Source organism: Eurosta solidaginis, chromosome 3 (assembly GCF_040869045.1).
Source record: "Eurosta solidaginis isolate ZX-2024a chromosome 3, ASM4086904v1, whole genome shotgun sequence".
NCBI classification, from domain to species: Eukaryota; Metazoa; Arthropoda; class Insecta; order Diptera; family Tephritidae; genus Eurosta; species Eurosta solidaginis.
This window is the reverse complement of record NC_090321.1, coordinates 140,259,372-140,280,724: the sequence shown is the minus strand read 5'-3', so window position 1 is coordinate 140,280,724 and position 21,353 is coordinate 140,259,372. Positions and strand designations below refer to the sequence as shown.

Below are 21,353 nucleotides of genomic sequence, written 5' to 3'. Positions count from 1 at the left end.
TTTTGAAAACAAAAACGGTGTTTTTTTAAAAATTCATAACTTTTTTTGAGTTGGATGAAAAAAATTTCAAAAATTCTGAAAAACGTCTTTCGTAAGCTAGAAAAAGAAGAAAAACTTTCAGCCAATTCTAAAGGGGTCGGGTTCAAAATTGGTCGAAATGGGCTGGAATACCCCATATACAGTTGTGGTCACTTTATTCGTCTCTCTTAACGTTTCATTCTTTTCTCTTAGATAACGGAAAAATTTTTCCCCTTTTGTAGAGTTTGTGAGTTGTTGAGTGAGATACCGTTTGATTGAAAATATTTCGATGGTTTTACTTGAACTTAAATAAAAAATACGTTGGTTAGTGCATTGTTGCTTAGAAAACTAAATAGAACCTTTTCGAAAATTATAAAATTCTAAGTACACAAAAACAGTTAAAATTCTTCATTCAAGTAAGTAGAGAAGAGCAACAAGAAATAAAATATTATAGCCGTTGAATTTCATAGTCTGACGTTTTGGTACGATGGGGAGGTCAAAACATTGTACTCCAAGCCAGCGAGCAGTAATTATTGAGCTTAGCAAAGGTGGAAACTCTCAAAGGCGAATTGCTTCACGTTTAGGTTGCTCCAAAAAGATGGTAGAGAACGCCCTAAAATATTTTAAGAAAAATAAGACAACTGATGCCGTTCCAAGGAAAAAGCGACACGTAAAACATCGGCATATACTGATCGCAAGATAGTGCGACTGTCAAAATCTGACCCCCGCCTGACTTCCTCTGATATTAACCGAGAAATATCTAAAGAACTCGCAGTTCCAATATCTAGTCGAACGATCCGCCGTCGTTTGGATGAAGCAGGTCTTTTTGGAAGAGTGGCACGTAAGCGCCCTTTAACTACTCCAGCTCAACGAAGAAGACGAGTAGAGTTTGCGCGCTCACATGCCAACTGGACAGCAAATCAGTGGAAGTTTGTGCTATGGAGCGACGAATCTAAAATAGATAGAATATCTCCCAGTGCAAAACGATAGTTTTGGGCGGCCCCCATGCTCCCAATTTAACCCCAAGTACACATCAACCGTTGTAAAGCACGGTGGGGGAAACATAAACATTTGGGGATTTTTTTCTTGGAATGGCGTAGGGCCGATCCACAGAATCCGCGAAACTTTGACTGCCCCTCTTTACGTAGAAATACTAAGAGATGTTATGCTGCCTTGGGCTGAAGAAAACATGCCAGTTATTTGGAAATTCCAACAAGATTCAGATCCGAAGCACACGGCCAGGATAATCAAGCAGTTTTTTGAGGACAATAGCATTAACGTGCTTGAGTGGGCATCAAATAGTGCTGATTTAAACCCCATTGAGCATTTGTGGGCGCACTTGAAGAGAGCAGTAAGCCAAGAGAAATGCAAGAATTTAGACGAACTTTTTGAAAAGGTGAAGGAGCATTGGTATGCTATACCTGTGGAAAGATGCCGCTCTTTAATTAATTCCATGCAGCGCAGATGCTGTGAAGTTTTGAAACAACGTGGATTTCCAACGAAATATTAAAAGAAACTTTAAGAATTCTACTCTGGAAAAATGTATTTGTACTGGCTTTATTTAAGAGTCCACTGGAACAGCTTCACTGAAGCGAGCATTTAAGTTTAAATTCCTATTATTATTAGATATTGTTGAACTAGTATTTTAATTTGTGTTAGCTTACTCTTGCAAAATAAAAAACGAAAACTAAAACTGAAACTGAAATAGCTATTTAAGTAGGCCTGGGAAATTTATAAGTAGGCTTGCTGGCGCTATTTAATTGGCCACATCGGTACATAGATAGATAAAACCTCCTTAGTGTGCAGTAACATTAGCATATATGTACATACATACAAGCATACCAAAAACCAAATGTATGCCAAGCTGATATGAAATTAAAATAGATGTGTATGTACAATGTACATACATACATACCCATAAATGCACACCCGAAGTTAAATAACGCTATTGAATGCTGGCTTTTTTTCGATTACATACATATGTACAACCATATACATCCCACTTAAAGCAAGCTTCCTTGTACAATTGACTAGAGCTGGATTCGGTTCGATTTTTTTAAGAATTGATTTTTTCGATTCGATTCTAGAAAAAAATCGATTAATCGATTAAATCGAACCGAAAAAAGTTTATTTAATTTTTGCTTATACCTTGTAACAATGTACTTACTTACGTACAGGCCCGACGAGAGGGGGTGGGATGGGGGAAGGGCTATGGGGGGTTTCCCCCGGGCCCGGGGTTTCTCATTAATTAATTTTTAAGGTTTTCGCGGATATAGTTTTGGTCTCCAAACCGGTGTTGGACCCACCCAGAGTAATTTTTTATAAGCGCGGCCGAAGGCCGCCAATGCAGAAAGGTGTTCTGCGCCAAAATACTATGGATACCACCCCCGGTTTCGGAGGGACCCGCCATCATTTTCCGGTTATTGTTTAATATCTTTTGAACGAGTTAAAATTTCCTTTTTCGCCTTCGGATTATTAATGCTGAGGTCAATATGCGTCGTTTGACACCTCTCTCGATATTTTTGGTAGCGTATCAGCAATCGACCCCTCAACTAGACTTTTACCGAATTGTCAAAATCGGTAGAGCCTATCGGCTGCTATTCAACTTTAAAAGAAAAAGGACAAAGAAAATTCAAATGGCGATAATTAAGGATACAGTATTTTTTGGAAAAATCGAAGACGAGCATTTGTTTTTATTATCGATAGCTATCAAATAATATCTTTGTTGCTCAAAAATCACTTTCAGAAATTTTCACCCTGTGTCTTTAAAGATAACATTTATTTACATTGTTATTATTAAGTACATTGCTTTATTAAAATTATATAAGTATGAAATGTACACACCTAGTGATGATAAAATTACCAAATAAAAAATACAAAAAGTATTCAGGGCCGCAGAGAGCCGAGCCGGGCCCCTGGGACAGTTCGCGTTTACGGGCCCTTCTAAAAAATGAACTCAATCCAGTAAAAAAAAAAATAAAATAACATACATAAATTTTTCAATTCACATTGTCAGTTTTATTTCATATAAAATAAGATTTACTGGAGCACTTACATAAATGAAATGTTAGATTTCATTGTTTGATTTGCTTACATTAACCTTTTCTAAATATGTACATTTTAAGAGCTTGAATCAGCCAAGGAAAACCTTCCGTGCTTTTTGGTCTGCGAATATGGAAATTACCGATTCAAAACTAATGCTGCGAGCAAGGCTGGACTCCAACGCCAATGTTCCAAGGCTTGTTAAACGATTTTGGCTCATAGTAGAACGTAAAAAATTTTTCACGCGAGACAATAGACTAAAAGAACGCTGCCCTTCAGCCACACTGACTGGAAGTGTGCAAAATATTCTTAATGCTATGCAGATGTTCGGAAATAATACTTCCATCTTCAAGTCATGAAATTTGTTCAGAAGTTGAAATGATGGCAGCGAATCACATCCCAAATTTGCTGAGTGGATGGCTTTGAAATGAATGATTTCATCTATTAGATCCGTAGAAATATCGATACCATAAATCGTGCAGAATGCCACTGCGTTTTCTCTGAGCTCTTCTTCCGTCAGATCCTGTTACTTCCACAAAAAACTAAATTTAATCGCAATGACATTTACGGCTTCGAAACGTCTTGTCATGTTACCAATCAAGCAGTCCAAAAGAACGTAAAAAATTGTTGTTTGAATTGAGTTTCGGAATCACACTCAGGTGATTCGCCAGGTAATTCATCGAACAGGCGCTTTCTTATCTTCCTTCTTTTCTCTGCGAAGGTATTCACAACTACTACACTCCTTGCCAGAACCTTACATTCTTGAAGTATGATCGACCATTGATCCCTGAACTTCTTCAACTCATCAATCAGGCTAGGTATATTTTCTGTTTCCATGTCCAGTGTGGCATTTCTAGCTTGTAGTACCAGATTTTGATGGTTGATTACCGTCAATTGGAGGCTAAGAGGATACACTCAAATTTCCCCATATATGCTTCAATAACTTTCAAATCCGTTATTGTTTCTGAACTCAGATTCAAAAGCTCGATTTCTTCAATAGCTTTCAATATTTGGGGAATGTGAGTTGAGAAGGGTTTCACACTATCCACACGAGCAGACCATCATGTTTGTGACATGCTGTGCAAGGAGCAATTAGTGGTTTCCTTGAGAACTTCCCATCTCTGAGGGCTTGCGCTAATGATATTATACAATTTCTGTATAATAGCGAAAATGTGATGACTTCTGCACAACATTCAGCAGCTTGTACTCCACATAAATTTAACCTATGACAAGCACAAGGTGTAAATATTGCCAGGGAGTTATCTCTCAGGATATGACTCTGCGCTCCTTTGTAATGACCACTCATATTACTGCCATTATCATACCCTTGCACACGGCAGTCATCCAGTGGAAAATTGTGCTTTTTTAGCGCGCTGCGAATCAGCTCAGCGAGAGTACGAATCACGTCTTTCAAAAATATATGACGTAAACGTAACTATTTGATGAAATTTGATGAATTTTGAAGCTTCTAGCCGTAAAAAAGGGGCAAAAATGACAGTTTATATGAAGTATATAATATATATACCACCGATCTCTATGATTTTTTCAGACAACAATATATGCTATATACGTAAGCATTATGTGAAATTTGAAGCTTGCAGCTGTTAAAACGGGGCAGAAATTGCGCAAAGTTTCTTATCTGAACAATCGGTTGTATGAGATATATACTATATATACAACCGATCTCTATGATTTTTTCAGACAACAATATATGCTATATACGTAAGCAATCGGTGAAATTTGAAGCTTATAGCTGTTAAAATGGGGTAGAAATTGCGAAAAGTTTCTTATCTGAACAATCGGTTGTATTAGATATATACTATATATACAACCGATCTCTATGATTTTTGCAGACAACAATATATGCTATATATATACGTAAGCAATCGGTGAAATTTGAAGCTTATACCTGTTAAAATGGGGTAGAAATTGCGAAAAGTTTCTTATCTGAACAATCGGTTGTATGAGATATATACTATATATACAACCGATCTCTATGATTTTTTCAGACAACAATATATGCTATATACGTAAGTATTCGGTGAAATTTGAAGCTTCTAGCTGTTAAAATGGGGCTAAAATTTGCGAAAATATATATATATATATACTATATATACCACCATATACATATATACTATATATACCACCGATCTTTATGGTTTTTTCAGACAACAATATATGCTATATACGTAAGCATTCGTTGAAATTTGAAGCCTCTAGCTCTTAAAATAGGGCAGTAATTACGAAAAGTTCCTTATCTGAACAATCGGTTGTGGGGGATATATACTATATATACGACCGATCTCATCAATTTTTTCAGGCAACAATACGTGCAATATACGAAAGTATATGGTGAAGTTTGAAGCTTCAATCTGTTAAATTGGGTAAGATATTACAAAAATCCTCTTTTTCTGAAAAATCGGTTGTATGGAGGATATATGTATGCTATAGTGGTCCGATCCCGTAGGTTCCGACAAATGTCTAATCGGACACCCAAATACACCCGCTCACCAAATTTTATCAAGATATCTCAAAAATTGAGGGACTAGTTTGCATACAAACAGACAGACGGACAGACGGACATGGCTAAATCAACTCAGCTCTTCAACCTGATTATTTCGGTATACTTAATGGTGGGTCTATCTATTTTCCTTTAAGGACTTACAATTTTTGGTTTCGTGACGAAATTAATATACCATTTCATTTTCATGAAAGGTATAAAAATGGCAAAAAACCCCCTTATCTGAACGATCGGTTGTATGGGATATATATTATATATAGCTCCGATCGAAATGATTTTTACGGGAAATCTTCTATGATATATTAGAATATATATCAGCGAATTTCACGTTTATACTTTCTAAATTGCGGCAGGAATGACCAATATCGTCTTATCTGAACGATCGGTTGTATGAGAGATATATGTTGTAGTGGTCCGATCCTACCGGATCCGACAAATGTCTAATATAATACAAAAATACATCTTTGTGCCAAATTTCAAAGAGAGATATCTTAAAATTTGAGGGACTAGTTTGCGTTCAAACAGACAGACGGACGGACAGACGTACGGACGGGCAGACGGACATGGCTATATCAAAAGTTCGTCGCCCTGTTCAATTATGTATACTTAATGGTGAGTCTATCTTCTACTTCTTTCTCAACGTTACAAACATCGGACCAAATTTAATATACCATTTCATATTCATGAAAGGTATAAAAACAAAAAAAATATCGAAGTGACACCACATAAAAGAGTATTACACGTAAATATAGGCATATATCCTTTTGTACTGTTCGTACTCCAGAGTGATATTTGACAAGTTGCAAGTTGTGAATGGAAAATATTACACAGTGTTACAAAAAAGGCAAAAAGTTACCCGTAACTTAAGATTTTAAGGGTGACCAGCAAGTTTCTTTATGCAGTCTTGCTTAGCTCTTCAAGGTCTACCAGAAAAATGCCATCGTTTCCCAGGTGTTTTTGAATGTCACACAGTGTTATCGGCGAGAGAAAAAAATCGGTATTACTTTCTTGCCAAATGTGTCTCCAAAATATTTGTAGCGTAAAGACTATATCTTTTCCATTAAAACATTTGAAGTTGAAAGATGTTTTATTTTTAAATAGAAATATGTGTTGACCAGAACTATGATACTATATTATTGTGCCGTGGACTTGAAGCGTCACATCTCTGGTAAATTAAATATCGTAGAAAAAAGGGTCTGTATATAATTATGTTTGATAGATTATAATAACTAATTATGAAGAAATCAATCATATTCAAACCATTCACCCTAATCAATGATAATTCAAATTTATATTTTACTCTACAATACGAATAAATAAATAAATGAGTTAAGTCACCAGTAATAAGCAATATATTTTTTAGACCTGCTACGACATGTACCACCACAAACCTGGAAATCAAAAGCGTAAAGAACGTGCTGAGCGCAATGAAGATAGAAGAAGAAAATAATAAAAAACAAAATACCCTATCTGGGTACAATTTTGGACCGAACAACTCGACTCAGCTCTGCAATTTAGAAATTCCAAAAAGTAAGTGTAAGTGTAAGTGAAGCTGAATCATACTTCTTGCCGAATGCTCAAATAAAATTAAAGTGATTAAAGCAGGGACTGAAAATAAAGGTTATTTTAATATTTCGCTGAATAAATAACGGTTATTATACCTTTCATGAACATGAAATGGTATATTAACTTTGGTCCGATGTTTGTAACGTTGAGAAATATAGAAGATAGACTCACCATTAAGTATACCGAATTGATCAGGGCGACGAACTGAGCTGATATAGCCATGTCCGTCTCTCCGCCCGTCTGTCTGTTTGAACGCAAACTAGTCCCTCAAATTTTGAGATATCTCAATGAAATTTGGCACACGGATGTATTTTTGTATTATATTAGACATTTGTCGGATCCTTTAGGATCGGACCACTATAACATATATCTCCCGTACAACCGATCGTTCAGATAAGACGATTTCGGTCATTCCTGCCGCAATTTAGAAAGTATAAACGTGAAACTCGCTGATGTATATTCTAATATATCATAGAAGATATCCTGAAAAAATAACTTTGATCGTAGCTATATATATTACATCCCATACAACCGATCGTTCAGATAGAAAGATTTTTGGCCATTTCTCCCTTGTGTACCCAGCCTGTATTAGCAATATAGGAGTATTACATTTACATATGATCATACCACAAAATATATAAACATATGTTCAACATATTGCTTACCAGAAGAAATTTCTTCATCTTTCTCTCGAAGCCACCAACACAAGAAAGCTAAGTTATAAAAATAAAAATTACAGAATATGTATTTCCTCAAGCGTCCGTAAAGCAGATAGTGATGAAAACGATGAAAACTTCGATGCCTAAAGAATCGAACGATTTAAAAAAAAATCGATTCTACATTTCTAAAAAAAAATCGATTAAATCGATTAAGAATCGAATCGAAATCCAGCTCTACAATTCACAGCGAATTTACACAAGAACTGCCTTTTGCAACCTGTGACTTTTGTGCCCCTTTTTTTTAAATTTCACTTCATTTTTTCATAACGCGCCTAAAGAAGTATAATTTCAATAACTTCAAAATGTTTAATATTATCTCATGCGACCGGCTCCTTAAAAGATTTGTATGAAAATCGAGGTTAAATTCAATGGTACAAACAAAGCCACTGACTCCTTAGTTTGAAGCAAAACTGCTAAAATAAGTTTAATTTGTGGATCGGCGATTAGTCCCGGAAATTGCGGACGAATACATAGCTGCTTCGAAACGATTTAGCGAAATTGATATAGAAACAGCATATTATGGTTTTTATTGTATACTTTGTTGGTGTGGCTAGTCTTGTAATACAAGTAAACTTCTTAAGAAAAGAAAAAATTGTCAGAACAAATTTACATGTATTACAAGACTTGTATGTTATGTGAAATAGGCCCCTGATATTAATTGTTCGCATTAAAGGAAAAATAACATTTCCTATGCCTGTTGTAAAAAATCGCTCCAAATTTTTTTTTGATATATAATATATTTTAATATATCACACCATATCTTAAAAAAAATGCAAAAAAAAAACAAGTAAGGAAGGCTAAGTTCGGGTGTAACCGAACATTACATACTCAGCTGAGAGCTTTGGAGACAAAATAAGGAAAATCACCATGTAGGAAAATGTCCTAGGGTAACCCTGGAATGTGTTTGTATGACATGGGTATCAAATGGAAGGTATTAAAAAGTATTTCGAAAGGGAGTGGGCCATAGTTCTATAGGTGGACGCCATTTCGAGATATCGCTATAAAGGTGGACCAGGGGTGATTCTAGAATGTGTTTGTACGATATGGGTATCACATTAAAGGTATTAATGAGGGTTTTAAAAGGGAGTGGCCCTTAGTTTTATATGTGAAGGCGTTTTCGAGATATCGACCAAAACGTGGACCAGGGTAACCCAGAACATCATCTGTCGGGTACCGCTAATTTATTTATATACATATGTGATACCACGAACAGTATTCCTGCCAATATTCCAAAGGCTTTTGATTTCGCCCTGCAGAACTTTTTCATTTTCTTCTAATTAATATGGTAGGTGTCACACCCATTTTACAAATTTATTTCTAAAGTTATATTTTGCGTTAATAAGCCAATCCAATTACCATGTTTAATCCCTTTTTTCATATTTTATATAGAATTATGGCAATTTTTAAATTTTTCGTAATTTTCGGTATCCAAAAAGTGGGCGTGGTCATAGTCGGATATACCACGATAAAGTGAGCTCAGATAAGTACGTTGAGTCACACTTTAGATTTCATTAGAAGCAATTTAGATTACCACAATTAAGGGATGTGGCCAACCTTTTCAACTGGGCCTATTAGCTGGCCTAAGTGTGCCCTCGGGCAGCCACCCTAACCTAACCTAACCTAACCTAAGTACGTGAACTAAGTTTAGTAAAGATATATCGATTTTTGCTCAAGTTATCGTGTTAATGGCCGAGCGGAAGGACAGGCGGTCGACTGTGTATAAAAACTGGGCGTGGCTTCAACCGATTTCGCCGATTTTCACAGAAAACAGTTATCATCATAGGAGCTTTGGATTGGTAAATTCTTGTTGGACTTATGGCATTAAAAGTATTCTAGACAAATTAAATGAAAAAGGGCGAAGCGACGCCCATTTTGAAGTTGAATGTTGACATAATTTCTTATATACTGTAAAGATATTTAATTTTTTGTTAAAATTTTACTTAAAACAATTTTTTTTTGTTAAAGTGGTCGTGTTCGTTATCCGATTTTGCCAATTTTTATTTAGCACACATATAGTAATAGGGGAAACGTTCCTGCCAAATTTCATCACGATATCTTCAACGACTGCCAAATTACAGCTTGCAAAACTTTTAATTACCTTCTTTTAAAAGTGGGCGGTGCCACGTCCATTGTCCAAAAGTTTACTTATTTCCTATTTTGTGTCATAAGGTCAACCCACCTATCAAGTTTTATCGCTATATTCGTCTTTGGTAATGAATTATCGCACTTTTTCGGTTTTTCGAAATTTTCAATATCGAAAAAGTGGGCGTGGTTGTTCGTTCATTTCGTTCATTTTAAATAGCGATCTGAGATGAGTGCCCAGGAACCTACATACCAAATTTCATCAAGATACCTCAAAATTTACTCGGACGGACGGACGAACATGGCTAAATGAATTTCTTTTTTCGCCCAGATCATTTTGATATATAGAAGTCTATATCTACATCGATTAGGTTATGCCGTTACGGATTACCGTTATGCGAACAAAATTAATATACTCTGTGAGCTCTGCACCGAAGATTATAAAAACAAAGTTCGTATAGAAAAAAGGAAAAACAATCTGAAAATCAAAGAGTTCACAAAAATTCCTTGGCAACCATTTTTTATTCCTTCACATTCATTAGCTGAAAGAAGGCAAAATGTTCATTTCTGAAAATAGACTAAGCATGTAGTTACCTGGAATACGCATGTGAATATAAGTAAACTGGAGTTAAGGTCTAACAAGTAAAGGTGTCTAAGTTCGGGTGTAACCGAACATTATATACTCAGCGTGAGCTTCAATTGTACATTTCATTTCAGATAACACGTGGCACAGCCCGTTTAAAAAAAACATCTCCCCATTTCCTCTTACAATAAAACTTGGTAAGTGAAATATGATTGGGTTCACACCCCGTGAAAAGCAACATCAACATTTTATAAATAAGGTTTTTCAATTAGAAGAAAATTTTTCTAAGCGGGGGCCCCTCGGGAGTGTCTGGCAATCGCCCCGAGTGTATTTCTGCCATGAAAAGCTCTCAGTGAAAACTCATCTGCCTTGCAGATGCCGTTCGGAGTCGGCATAAAACATGTAGGTCCCGTCCGGCCAATTTGTAGGAAAAATCAAGAGGAGCACGACGCAAATTGGAAGAGAAGCTCGGCCTTAGATCTCTTCGGAGGTTATCGCGCCTTACATTTATTTTTATTTGATAGCTTATTATTCTAATCTATGACACTTTTTGTTGTTTTTTTTTTAGCATCCAATATATTTTCCAACTGTATACATGAATAAATCTAACAAATTTTTGGTTTTTTAAAAGTAATTCATAATTAATTAAACTTAATAAACTTGATGGGCATGGGTGGATTGTCTTTTCAGGCGCGTGAAATTAGTTGGTCTTGCTGACAGGGCTAGAATGAATGGTTTGGGGTGAGTTAGAAGCCTCGTGTTGTATGAAATAGCATACTTTTTAATTTCTTCAGCTATTGTTGGAACCTTTAGATCCCGGTGTAGCTGGTTGTTAGTCACATAGTAGGGTACGTTTACAATCATTCTAAGGATTTTCGATTGGAATCTTTGGAGAATTTCTATGTTTGAGTTTGCTGCAGTTCCCCACAGTTGTATTCCATATGTCCAAATGGATTTTATGATGGCTGAGTAAAGCAGGACTTTGTTATCAATTGATAATTGTGAATTTCGGTTCTTAAGCCAGTACAGATTTCTTAGTTTGATACCAAAGGCTTTTATTTTGTTGAATATGTGGGTCCTCCAATTTAATTTTCCGTCGAGGTGTATACCAAGGTACTTTGTTTCGTCGCTTTGTGGTATATTAATATCGTTGAGTTTAACGGGTGGGCAAGTGTTACGTCTTGTAGTAAACGTCACTTGAACGGATTTTGATTCATTGGATTTGATCCTCCATTCGTTCAGCCAATGGGTAATTTTATTTAAACTTCCTTGGAGCTTGAGTGAAGCCACGCTAGGGTTAGGATCAACGGCCAACACCACAGTATCATCGGCAAACGTGCCTATAGTGATGCCTTCTGCTATTGGGAGGTCATACGTGTAAAGTAGATAAAGTATTGGGCCCATTACACTACCTTGCGGAACGCCATTTTATATGGATGACCTAAGGTAGTTTTCACTTCCTTAGTTATTCTTAGTGGGGGTTCAATATCATGTGGGGTGAATACAAGTTTTAGGTGGCGTGCGAAAGTACTTGTTTTCTCAAAATCACTTTTTGCCCATTCATTATTCTCCATTCGTATGGGTGAATTTGAGATAATTGGCCTATTAAGCTTGCTAGTCGCTTTCCAAAGCGAGTAATCTGTTGCAGTTGTTGCATCAATATTACTGAGGTATTGTTGAATTTCTTTGTTGCGCTCCATATTAAGGATGTATTTAAGTTCATTAGTTAATGCATTCAACCGTTTCTTGTCATCGGGATGCCGGGTTTGCTGCCACCTTTTCCGTGCGATGCGCTTTTCTTTAAGCTTGGCTTTTACTTCGTGGGTAACGCCCATGGTTTTTTGCCTGCTGAGGGTAGGAGTTGAGTTCCATGCAGCTTGTTGGATACACCTGTTAAAGTGTTCGACTGCTTCAGCCATATCTTCGTCGGATTTCAGGGATAGTTTTAAGTCAATATTAGACGAGATCATAGACCGGAAGTACTCCCAATTAGTCCTCCGATTATAGAGGCTACAACGATTAGCTGTGGGTGTGAGATTTTTATCAATTGTTACCAATATTGGGGAGTGGTCAGAAGACAATTCAAAGCACGATTTGCAAGTTATTTCTGAAGAAGATATGCCTTTTAGCACACAGAAGTCGGGTAGTTTATTTTTATTTGAGGGCCAATATGTGGGTGTTCCAGTAGAGAATGGAGTTATTTTGAGGCGGCCAATAGCCTGATATAGTTGCCTTCCGTTAGGGGTGATAAGGCGAGAGCCCCAGAAGGTGTGTTCGAGTCTTCGACAGTAACATTAGTGGCTTGGATAGCATTCGTGCGGTACGAGTTTGTATTACAATGCTTAATACTGCTCCTTATTAGGATACCTGATCCAGCATGTGCTTTGTTATCTGGGTGTTTTGTGTGATAAAACTTATAGAGGACTTCAAAGTAGCTTTTATCAGTGGGTCTCAGATCTGAGAAGTATGTCTATATTGTGAGTAATGCCTTTATTTCAAGTAAATGCTTGGAAAGGCCATTGGCATTCCAGATAATGATCTTTAAGGAGCCGGTTGTGAAGAGGTTTTAGTAGTGAGGGTGACAAGAAGTGTCATCATTGTTGTGATTTGCTGCATAACTTGTTCTATAGAGCAATCATTTCTCGCATTTCACTACCATTTTGGGTTGGGGTAGATGGGTCTATGTTATTTGGGTTAGCATTGCTAGAGTTTGAGCTGGGTTGGGCCCTTCTAAGGCTTGAGCATACGATATAGTATTGCTGGCTGGGTTGACTTGGCTTGAGGATGCACCTTGTTGATTGAATTTCTCTTTTCCATGTGAGACAACAGTACTTGGGTGAGAGTCAATGGTGGGTATTTTATGTCTTGTAAGTTTTTATAGACCGCGCATCCTTTGTAATTGGCTGGGTGATTACCTTCGCATAAAGCGCATTTGACATCATAAGACTTGGATTTTCGACTACATTCTGCAGACATGTGACTACCAGCACATTTTATACATACCGGTTTTCGAGGGCAGTACGATTTCGTATGCCCATATTGCTGGTATTAGCACATTTGGGTATTTCACGCTTTGGGTGTGGCGGCTCGAATACAATTTTTGAATGTAAGAGACTTTTAATTTCGTAAATCTCTTTTTTGTTGGTCGGGCTTGAGCTCAATTATGAACATGGGTAGCGGCTTTTTGGTAATTCGGTGCTTCATGTTCCATATGTCAGTAACAGAGTGGCCAACATGTTTAAGTGCGTCTACGATTTCTTTAGTATCTATCGAGAAGTGCATATTTTTAAGAACTACTTTAAATAAACGTTCTTGTTTTGATTTATATGTAAAGAACTCTGTGTTCTTTAGTTATAATTGGGCCACGGTACTTTTGTAGACATCGAGAGATGATGCCTGGACTTTGACTTGGTCGTTACCTATTAGCTTTAGGTGAAACGAGTTTTGGGCAATTTCTTGTAATAAACTCATCAGTGGACATATGTTACTGACTTTGTCGACGAAAATGGGGGGAGGTTTCACTTCTCTCCCTTTGGGTTGGCAGGTTCTTCGTCTTCAAGGACGGAAAATCTATTTCCCGTATCTGGGGCATTTACTTGGCCCTTACCAAGCCAATATTGTTCGAGCTTGGCCTGTTTTTTTGACTCTGTACTCTTACCTGGGCTTTCGCGTTGGCGTTTAGAGGGTGGTACGTACTTCCATTCTTTGGCTGTTGGAGTCGGGCTAGTGACTTTTTTGGGTGGGTGGGACTTGTTGCTGACTATAAAGTAGTTGCAATTGTTGCTGGAGGAACTCTATCTGCTGCTCAGCACTACCGGCGCTCCCAGCAGGGATTGTGGGAGTTTTTTGTAACTCCGATTTTTGTTGCTGTTGTGTTCGTGAGGTGAGCGGTTGAGATTGGGTCTGTTGGGTCAGCGGTAGCTTGTGTTGCTGTTGGCTGATTTGATGGGTTGGGGTTTGCTGAGATAGCAGGGGTCCTCCCTCCTTAGGAGGAGTGCGGTTAAGTGGCATTATCGCCACTCGCTATTCACTTATCGTATATTGGCTTATTCTTATATTATTATTAATATTTTTATTATTTTTATTATTATTGTTATTATTATGCTACTATTATTGTTATTATTTATTATTTTGTATTATTATACTCAGCTGAGCAGAGCTCACAGAGTATATTAACTTTGTTCGCATAACGGTAATCCGTAACGGCATAAACTAATCGAGATAGATATAGACTTATATATATCAAAATGGTCTGGGTGAAAAGAGAAATTCATTTAGCCATGTCCGTCCGTCCGTCCGTCCGTCTGTAAACACGATAACTTGAGTAAATTTTGAGGTATCTTGATGAAATTTGGTATGTTGGTTCCTGGGCAGTCATCTCAGATCGCTATTTAAAATGAACGAAATCGGACTACAACCACGCCCACTTTTTCGATATCGAAAATTTAGAAAAACTGAAAAAGTGCGATAATTCATTACCAAAGATGGATAAAGCGATGAAACTTGGTAGGTGCGTTGACCTTATGACGCAAAATAGAAAACTAGAAAAAATTTGGACAATGGGCGTGGCACCGCCCACTTTTAAAAGAAGGTAATTTAAAAGTTTTGCAAGTTGTAATTTGGCAGTCGTTGAAGATATCATGGTGCAATTTGGTAGGCAAGTTACTCCTATTACTATATGTGTGCTAAATAAAAATTAGTGAAATCGGATGACGAACACGCCCACTTTAAAAAAATTTTTTTTTTAACTCAAATTTTAACAAAAAATTTAATATCTTTACAATATAAAAGTAAATTATGTCAACATTGGACTCCAGTAATGATATGGTACAACAAAATACAAAGATAAAAGAAAATTTCAAAATGGGCGTAACTCCGCCCTTTTTCATTTAATTAGTCTAGAATACTTTTAACGCCATAAGTCGAACAAAAATTTACCAATCCTTGTGAAATTTGGTAGGGGCATAGATTCTACGACGACAACTGTTTTCTGTGAAAATGGGCGAAATCGGTTGAAGCCACGCTCAGTTTTTACACACAGTCGATCGTCTGTCCTTCCGCTCGGCCGTTAACACGATAACTTGCGCAAAAAACGATATATCTTAACTAAACTTAGTTCACGTGCTTATCTGAAGTCACTTTATCTTTATATAAAATATGGCCGAAATCCGACTATGACCACGCCCACTTTTCCGATATCGAAAATTACAAAAAATGAAAAAAATGCCATAACTCTGTACCAAATATGAAAAAAGAAATGAAACAAGGTAATTTCTGCAGGGCGAAATCAAAAGCCCTTGGAATCTTGGCAGGAATACTGTTCGTGATAAGACATATATAAATAAATTAGCGGTATCCGACAGAAGATGTTCTGGGTCACCCTGGTCCACATTTTGGTCGATATCTCGAAAACGCGTTCACATATACAACTAAGGGCTACTCCCTTTTAAAACCCTCATTCATACTTTTAATTTGATACCCATATCGTACAAACACTTTCTAGAGTCAACCCTTATTGCGATATCTCGAAAAGGCGTCCATCTATAGAACTAAGGCCCACTACGTTTTAAATAATCATTAACACCTTTCATTTGATACACATGTCATACAAACACATTCCAGGGTTACCCTAGGTTCATTTTGCTAAATTGTGATTTTCCCTTCCCTCTCAGCTGAGTATGTAATGTTCGGTTACATCGGAACTTAGCCTTCCTTACTTGTTTAATTTATTAACGTTTATTAAGTTATGTGGTATTTTTTTATTTTTTTTATTTTGAGTATCCTGGCAACTCTTATTTATAAAGGAGAATATTAGTTATCAGAGCTGGTGACGTTTGGAATATATTGCCTATCTTTAGGCGTGGGTGAAAATATCTACATACTACATACCAAAATTGGCGCCAATTATGTATACGTATATATTTGTTTGTGTTTTCTTTTTATACTCAGTTGAGCAGAGCTCACAGAGTATATTAACTTTGATTGGATAACGGTGTGGTTGTACAGGTATAAAGGAATCGAGATAGATATAGACTTCCATATATCAAGATCATCAGTATCGAACAAAAATTTGACTCAGCCATATCCGTCCGTCCGTCCGTCTGTCCGTTAACACAATAGCTTGAGTAAATTTTGAGGTATCTTGATGAAATTTGGTATGTAGGTTCCTGGGCAGTCATCTCAGATCGCTATTTAAAATGAACGATATCGGACTATAACCACGCCCACTTTTTCGATATCGAAAATTTCGAAAAACCGAAAAAGTGAGACAATTCATTACCAAAGACGGGTAAAGCGATGAAACTAGGTAGATGAGTTGAACTTATGACGCACAATAGAAAATTAGTGAAAATTTGGATAATGGGCGTGGCACCGCCCACTTTTAAAAGAAGGTAATTAAAAAGTTTTGCAAGCTGTATTTTGGCAGTCGTTGAAGATATCATGATGAAATTTGGCAGGAACGTTACTCCTGTTACTATATGTATGCTTAATAAAAATTAGCAAAATCGGAGAACGACCACGCCCACTCAAAAAAATTTTTTTTAAGTCAAAATTTAACAAAAAATTTAATATCTTTACAGTATATAAGTAAATTATGTCAACATTCGACTCTAGTAATGATATAGTGCAATAAAATACAAAAATAAAAGAAAATTTCAAAATGGCGTGGCTCCGCCCTTTTTCATTTAATCTGTCTAGGATACTTTTAAGGCCATAAGTCGAACAAAAATTTACCAATCCTTGTGAAATTTGATAGGGGCTTAGATTATAGGACGATAACTGTTTTCTGTGAAAAAGAGCGAAATCGGTTGAAGGAACGCCCAGTTTTTATATACAGTCGACCGTCTGTCCTTCCGCTCGGCCGTTAACATGATGACACGTACTTATCTGAACTCACTTTTTATTGGTGTAAAAAATGGCCGAAATACGACTATGACCACGCCCACTTTTTCGATATCGAAAGTTAAGAAATATGAAAAAAATGCCATAATTATATACCAAATACGAAAAAAGGGATGAAACATGGTAATTGGATTGGTTTATTGACGCAAAATATAACTTTGGAAAAAAACTTTGCAAAATGAATGTGACACCTACCATATTAAGTAGAAGAAAATGAAAAAGTTCTGCAGGGCGAAATCAAAAGCCATTGGAATCTTGGCAGGAATACTGTTGGTGGTATTACATATATAAATGAATTTGCGGTACCCGACAGATGATGTTCTGGGTCACCCTGGTCCACATTTTAGTCAATATCTCGAAAACGGCTTCACATATACAACTACCACCACTCCCTTTTAAAACACTCATTAAAACCTTTCATTTGATACCAATATCGTACAAACACATTATAGAGTCACTCCTGGTCCACCTTTATGGCGATATCTCGAAAAGGCGTCCACCTATAGAACTAAGGCCCACGCCCTTTTAAAATACTCATTAGCACCTTTCATTTGATACCCATATCGTACAAACAAATTCTAGTCACGTTGGTCCACCTTTATGGCGATATCTCGAAAAGGCGTCCACCTATAGAACTAAGGCCCCCGCCCTTTTAGAATACTCATTAACACCTTTCATTTGATACCCATATCGTACAAACAAATTCTAGAGTCACGCTGGTCCACCTTTATGACGATATCTCGAAAAGGCGTCCACCTATAGAACTAAGGCCCAATCCCTTTTAAAATACTCATTAGCACTTTTCATTTGATACCCATATCGTACAAACAAATTCTGGAGTCACATTGGTCCACCTTTATGGCGATATCTCGAAAAGGCGTCGACCTATAGAACTAAGACCCACTCCCTTTTAAAAGACTCATTAACACCTTTCATTTGATGCCCATATCGTATAAACAAATTCTAGAGTCACCACTGGTCCACCTTTATGGCGATATCTCGAAAAGGCGTCCACCTATAGAACTAAGGCCCACGCCATTTTAAAATAATCATTAACACCTTTCATTTGATACCCATATCGTACAAACAGATTCTTGGGTCACGCTGGTCCACCTTTATGGCGATATCTCGAAAAGGCGTTCACCTATAGAACTAAGGCCCACTCCCTTTTAAAATACACATTAACACTATTCATTTGATGCCCATATCGTATAAACAAATTCTAGAGTCACGCTGGTTCACCTTTATGGCGATATCTCGAAAAGGCGTTCACCTATAAAACTAAGGCCCACTCCCTTTTTAAAATACTCATTAACACTTTTCATTTGATACCCATATCGTACAAACAAATTCTAGAGTCGCTCCTGGTCCACCTTTATGGCGATATCTCGGAAAGGCGTCCACCTATAGAGCTAAGGCCAACTCCCTTTTAAAATACTCATTAACACCTTTCATTTGATACCCATATCGTACAAACAAATTCTAAAGTCACCCCTGGTCCACTTTTTTGGCGATATCTCGAAAAGGCGTTCACCTATAGAACTAAGGCCCACTCCCTTTTAAAATACACATTAACACTTTTCATTTGATACCCATATCGTACAAACAAATTCTAGAGTCGCCCCTGGTCCACCTTAAGGCGATATCTCGAAAAGGCGTCCACCTATAGAACTAAGGCCTACTCACTTTTTAATATACTCATTAACACTTTTCATTTGATAACCATATCGCACAAACAAATTCTAGAGTCGCTCCTGGTCCACCTTTATGGCGATGTCTCGAAAAGGCGTCCACATATAGAACTAAGGCCCACGCCCTTTTAAAATACTCATTAACACCTTTCATTTGATACCCATTCGTACAAAAAAATTCTAGAGTCACCACTGGTCCACCTTTATGGCAATATCTCGAAAAGGCGTCCACCTATTGAACTAAGGCCCACGCCCTTTTAAAATACTCATTAACACCTTTCATTTGATACCCATATCGTACAAAGAAATTCTAGAGTCACGCTGGTCCACCTTTATGGCGATATCTCGAAAAGGTGTCCACCTATAGAACTAAGGCCCACGCCCTTTTAAAATACTCATTAACACCTTTCATTTGATACCCATATCGTACAAACAAATTCTAGAGTCGCCCATGGTCCACCTTTATGGCGATATCTCGAAAAGGCGTCCACCTATAGAACTAAGGCCCACTCCCTTTTAAAATACACATTAACACCTTTCATTTGATACCCATTCGTACAAAAAAATTCTAGAGTCACCACTGGTCTACCTTTATGGCGATATCTCGAAAAGGCGTCCACCTATAGAGCTAAGGCCCACTCCCTTTTAAAATACTCATTAACACCTTTCATTTGATACCCATATCGTACAAACAAATTCTAAAGTCACCCCTGGTCCACTTTTATGGCGATATCTCGAAAAGGCGTCCACATATAGAACTAAGGCCCACTTCTTTTTAAAATACTCATTAACACTTTTCATTTGATACCCATATCGTACAAACAAATTCTAGAGTCGCTCCTGGTCCACCTTTATGGCGATATCTCGAAAAGGCGTCCACCTATAGAGCTAAGGCCCACTACCTTTTAAAATACTCATTAACACACATTTGATACCCATATCGTACAAACAAATTCTAAAGTCACCCCTGGTCCACTTTTTTTGGCGATATCTCGAAAAGGCGTTCCACCTATAGAACTAAGGCCCACTCCCTTTTAAAATACTCATTAACACACATTTAATACCCATATCGTACAAACAAATTCTAGAGTCGCTCCTGGTCCACCTTTATGGCGACATCTCGAAAAGGCGTCCACGTATAGAGCTAAGGCCCCTCCCTTTTAAAATACTCATTAGCATCTTTCATTTGATACCCATATCGTACAAACAAACTCTAGAGTCACCCCTGGTCCACCTTTATGGCGATATCCCTAAATGGCGTCCACCCATAGAACTATGGCCCACTCCCTCTTAAAATACTATTTAATACCTTCCATTTGATACGCATGTCATACAAACACATTCCAGGGTCGCCCTAGGTTCATTTTCCTACATGGTGATTTTCCCTTATTTTGTCTCCATAGCTCTCAGCTGAGTATGTAATGTTCGGTTACACCCGAACTTAGCCTTCCTTACTTGTTTCACTTTGTTTTGTGTTCGATATGGAGTCTCACTTTTATTTTTATGTTTTATATTTAAGCATTATTGTTTTTTGCCGTATTTTGTTTTCAGGGGGGAAACACTTATTTCTTGTACCCAGAGGGTGACTTTATTTGTTTTTATCTCACTTATAGCTTTATTATTTATATTGTTTTCTTATGTTGTGACAGAACACACTTTAATTTTCACTTTACGCGAACAGGGTTACCGAATCAGTCTCGACACTTTTAAACTTGTTCTATATCTAAGTTGCTGTAGTCATTAACCGATCCCGTCCATTTTTTCTAGAAATATTTTCTACTATAGGGAAAATTTGTCTGCCCAATTTTATTACTATCTGTTAATTTTTCTTCGAGTTATGACTCCCGAAACATAGAAAATTGCTTAGTCATAAAACGGGCGGTGCCACACCCGTTTTTCAAAAATTTTAGTGTTTTCCAATTTAATGTTATAATTCAATTTAAAAAGTAAAATTTTATTGATACAAAGCTCTTTATCGCTAAGATATAGCTAATTATTTTCAACTACGACCCTTTTAAAAATCGTTTGTATAAAAGTGGGCGTGGTCTTTAACCGATCTCGTCCATTTTTTCTAGAAATATTTCCTGCTATAGGGAAAATCTGCGTGCCCAATTTTATTACGATCCGTTAATTTTTATTGGAGTTAGAAGAAAATTGCTTGGTCATAAAATTGGCGTTGTCACTCCCATTTTGTAAAATTTGAAGTTTTTCCTATTTACTGTTATAAA

General features: G+C 37.0%; 1 protein-coding gene across 4 annotated transcripts in view; it reads left to right on the top strand.

Moving 5' to 3' along the window:
- Nucleotides 1–21,353, top strand: part of L (zinc finger protein Lobe) — a 427,741-nt gene that overhangs the window by 63,052 nt on the left and 343,336 nt on the right. For 2 of the 4 annotated variants that reach the window (XR_010950889.1, XM_067773124.1), the window contains exon 2: nt 6,945–7,111. The exons of the other annotated variants lie outside the window; for them this stretch is intronic. Coding sequence is in view for 1 of the 2 variants with exons in the window: in XM_067773124.1 (XP_067629225.1) it covers nt 7,009–7,111 (103 nt within the window). In the remaining variant the exon portion in view is untranslated. The remainder of the gene's footprint in view (nt 1–6,944; nt 7,112–21,353) is intronic. 4 annotated transcript variants of the gene reach the window in all.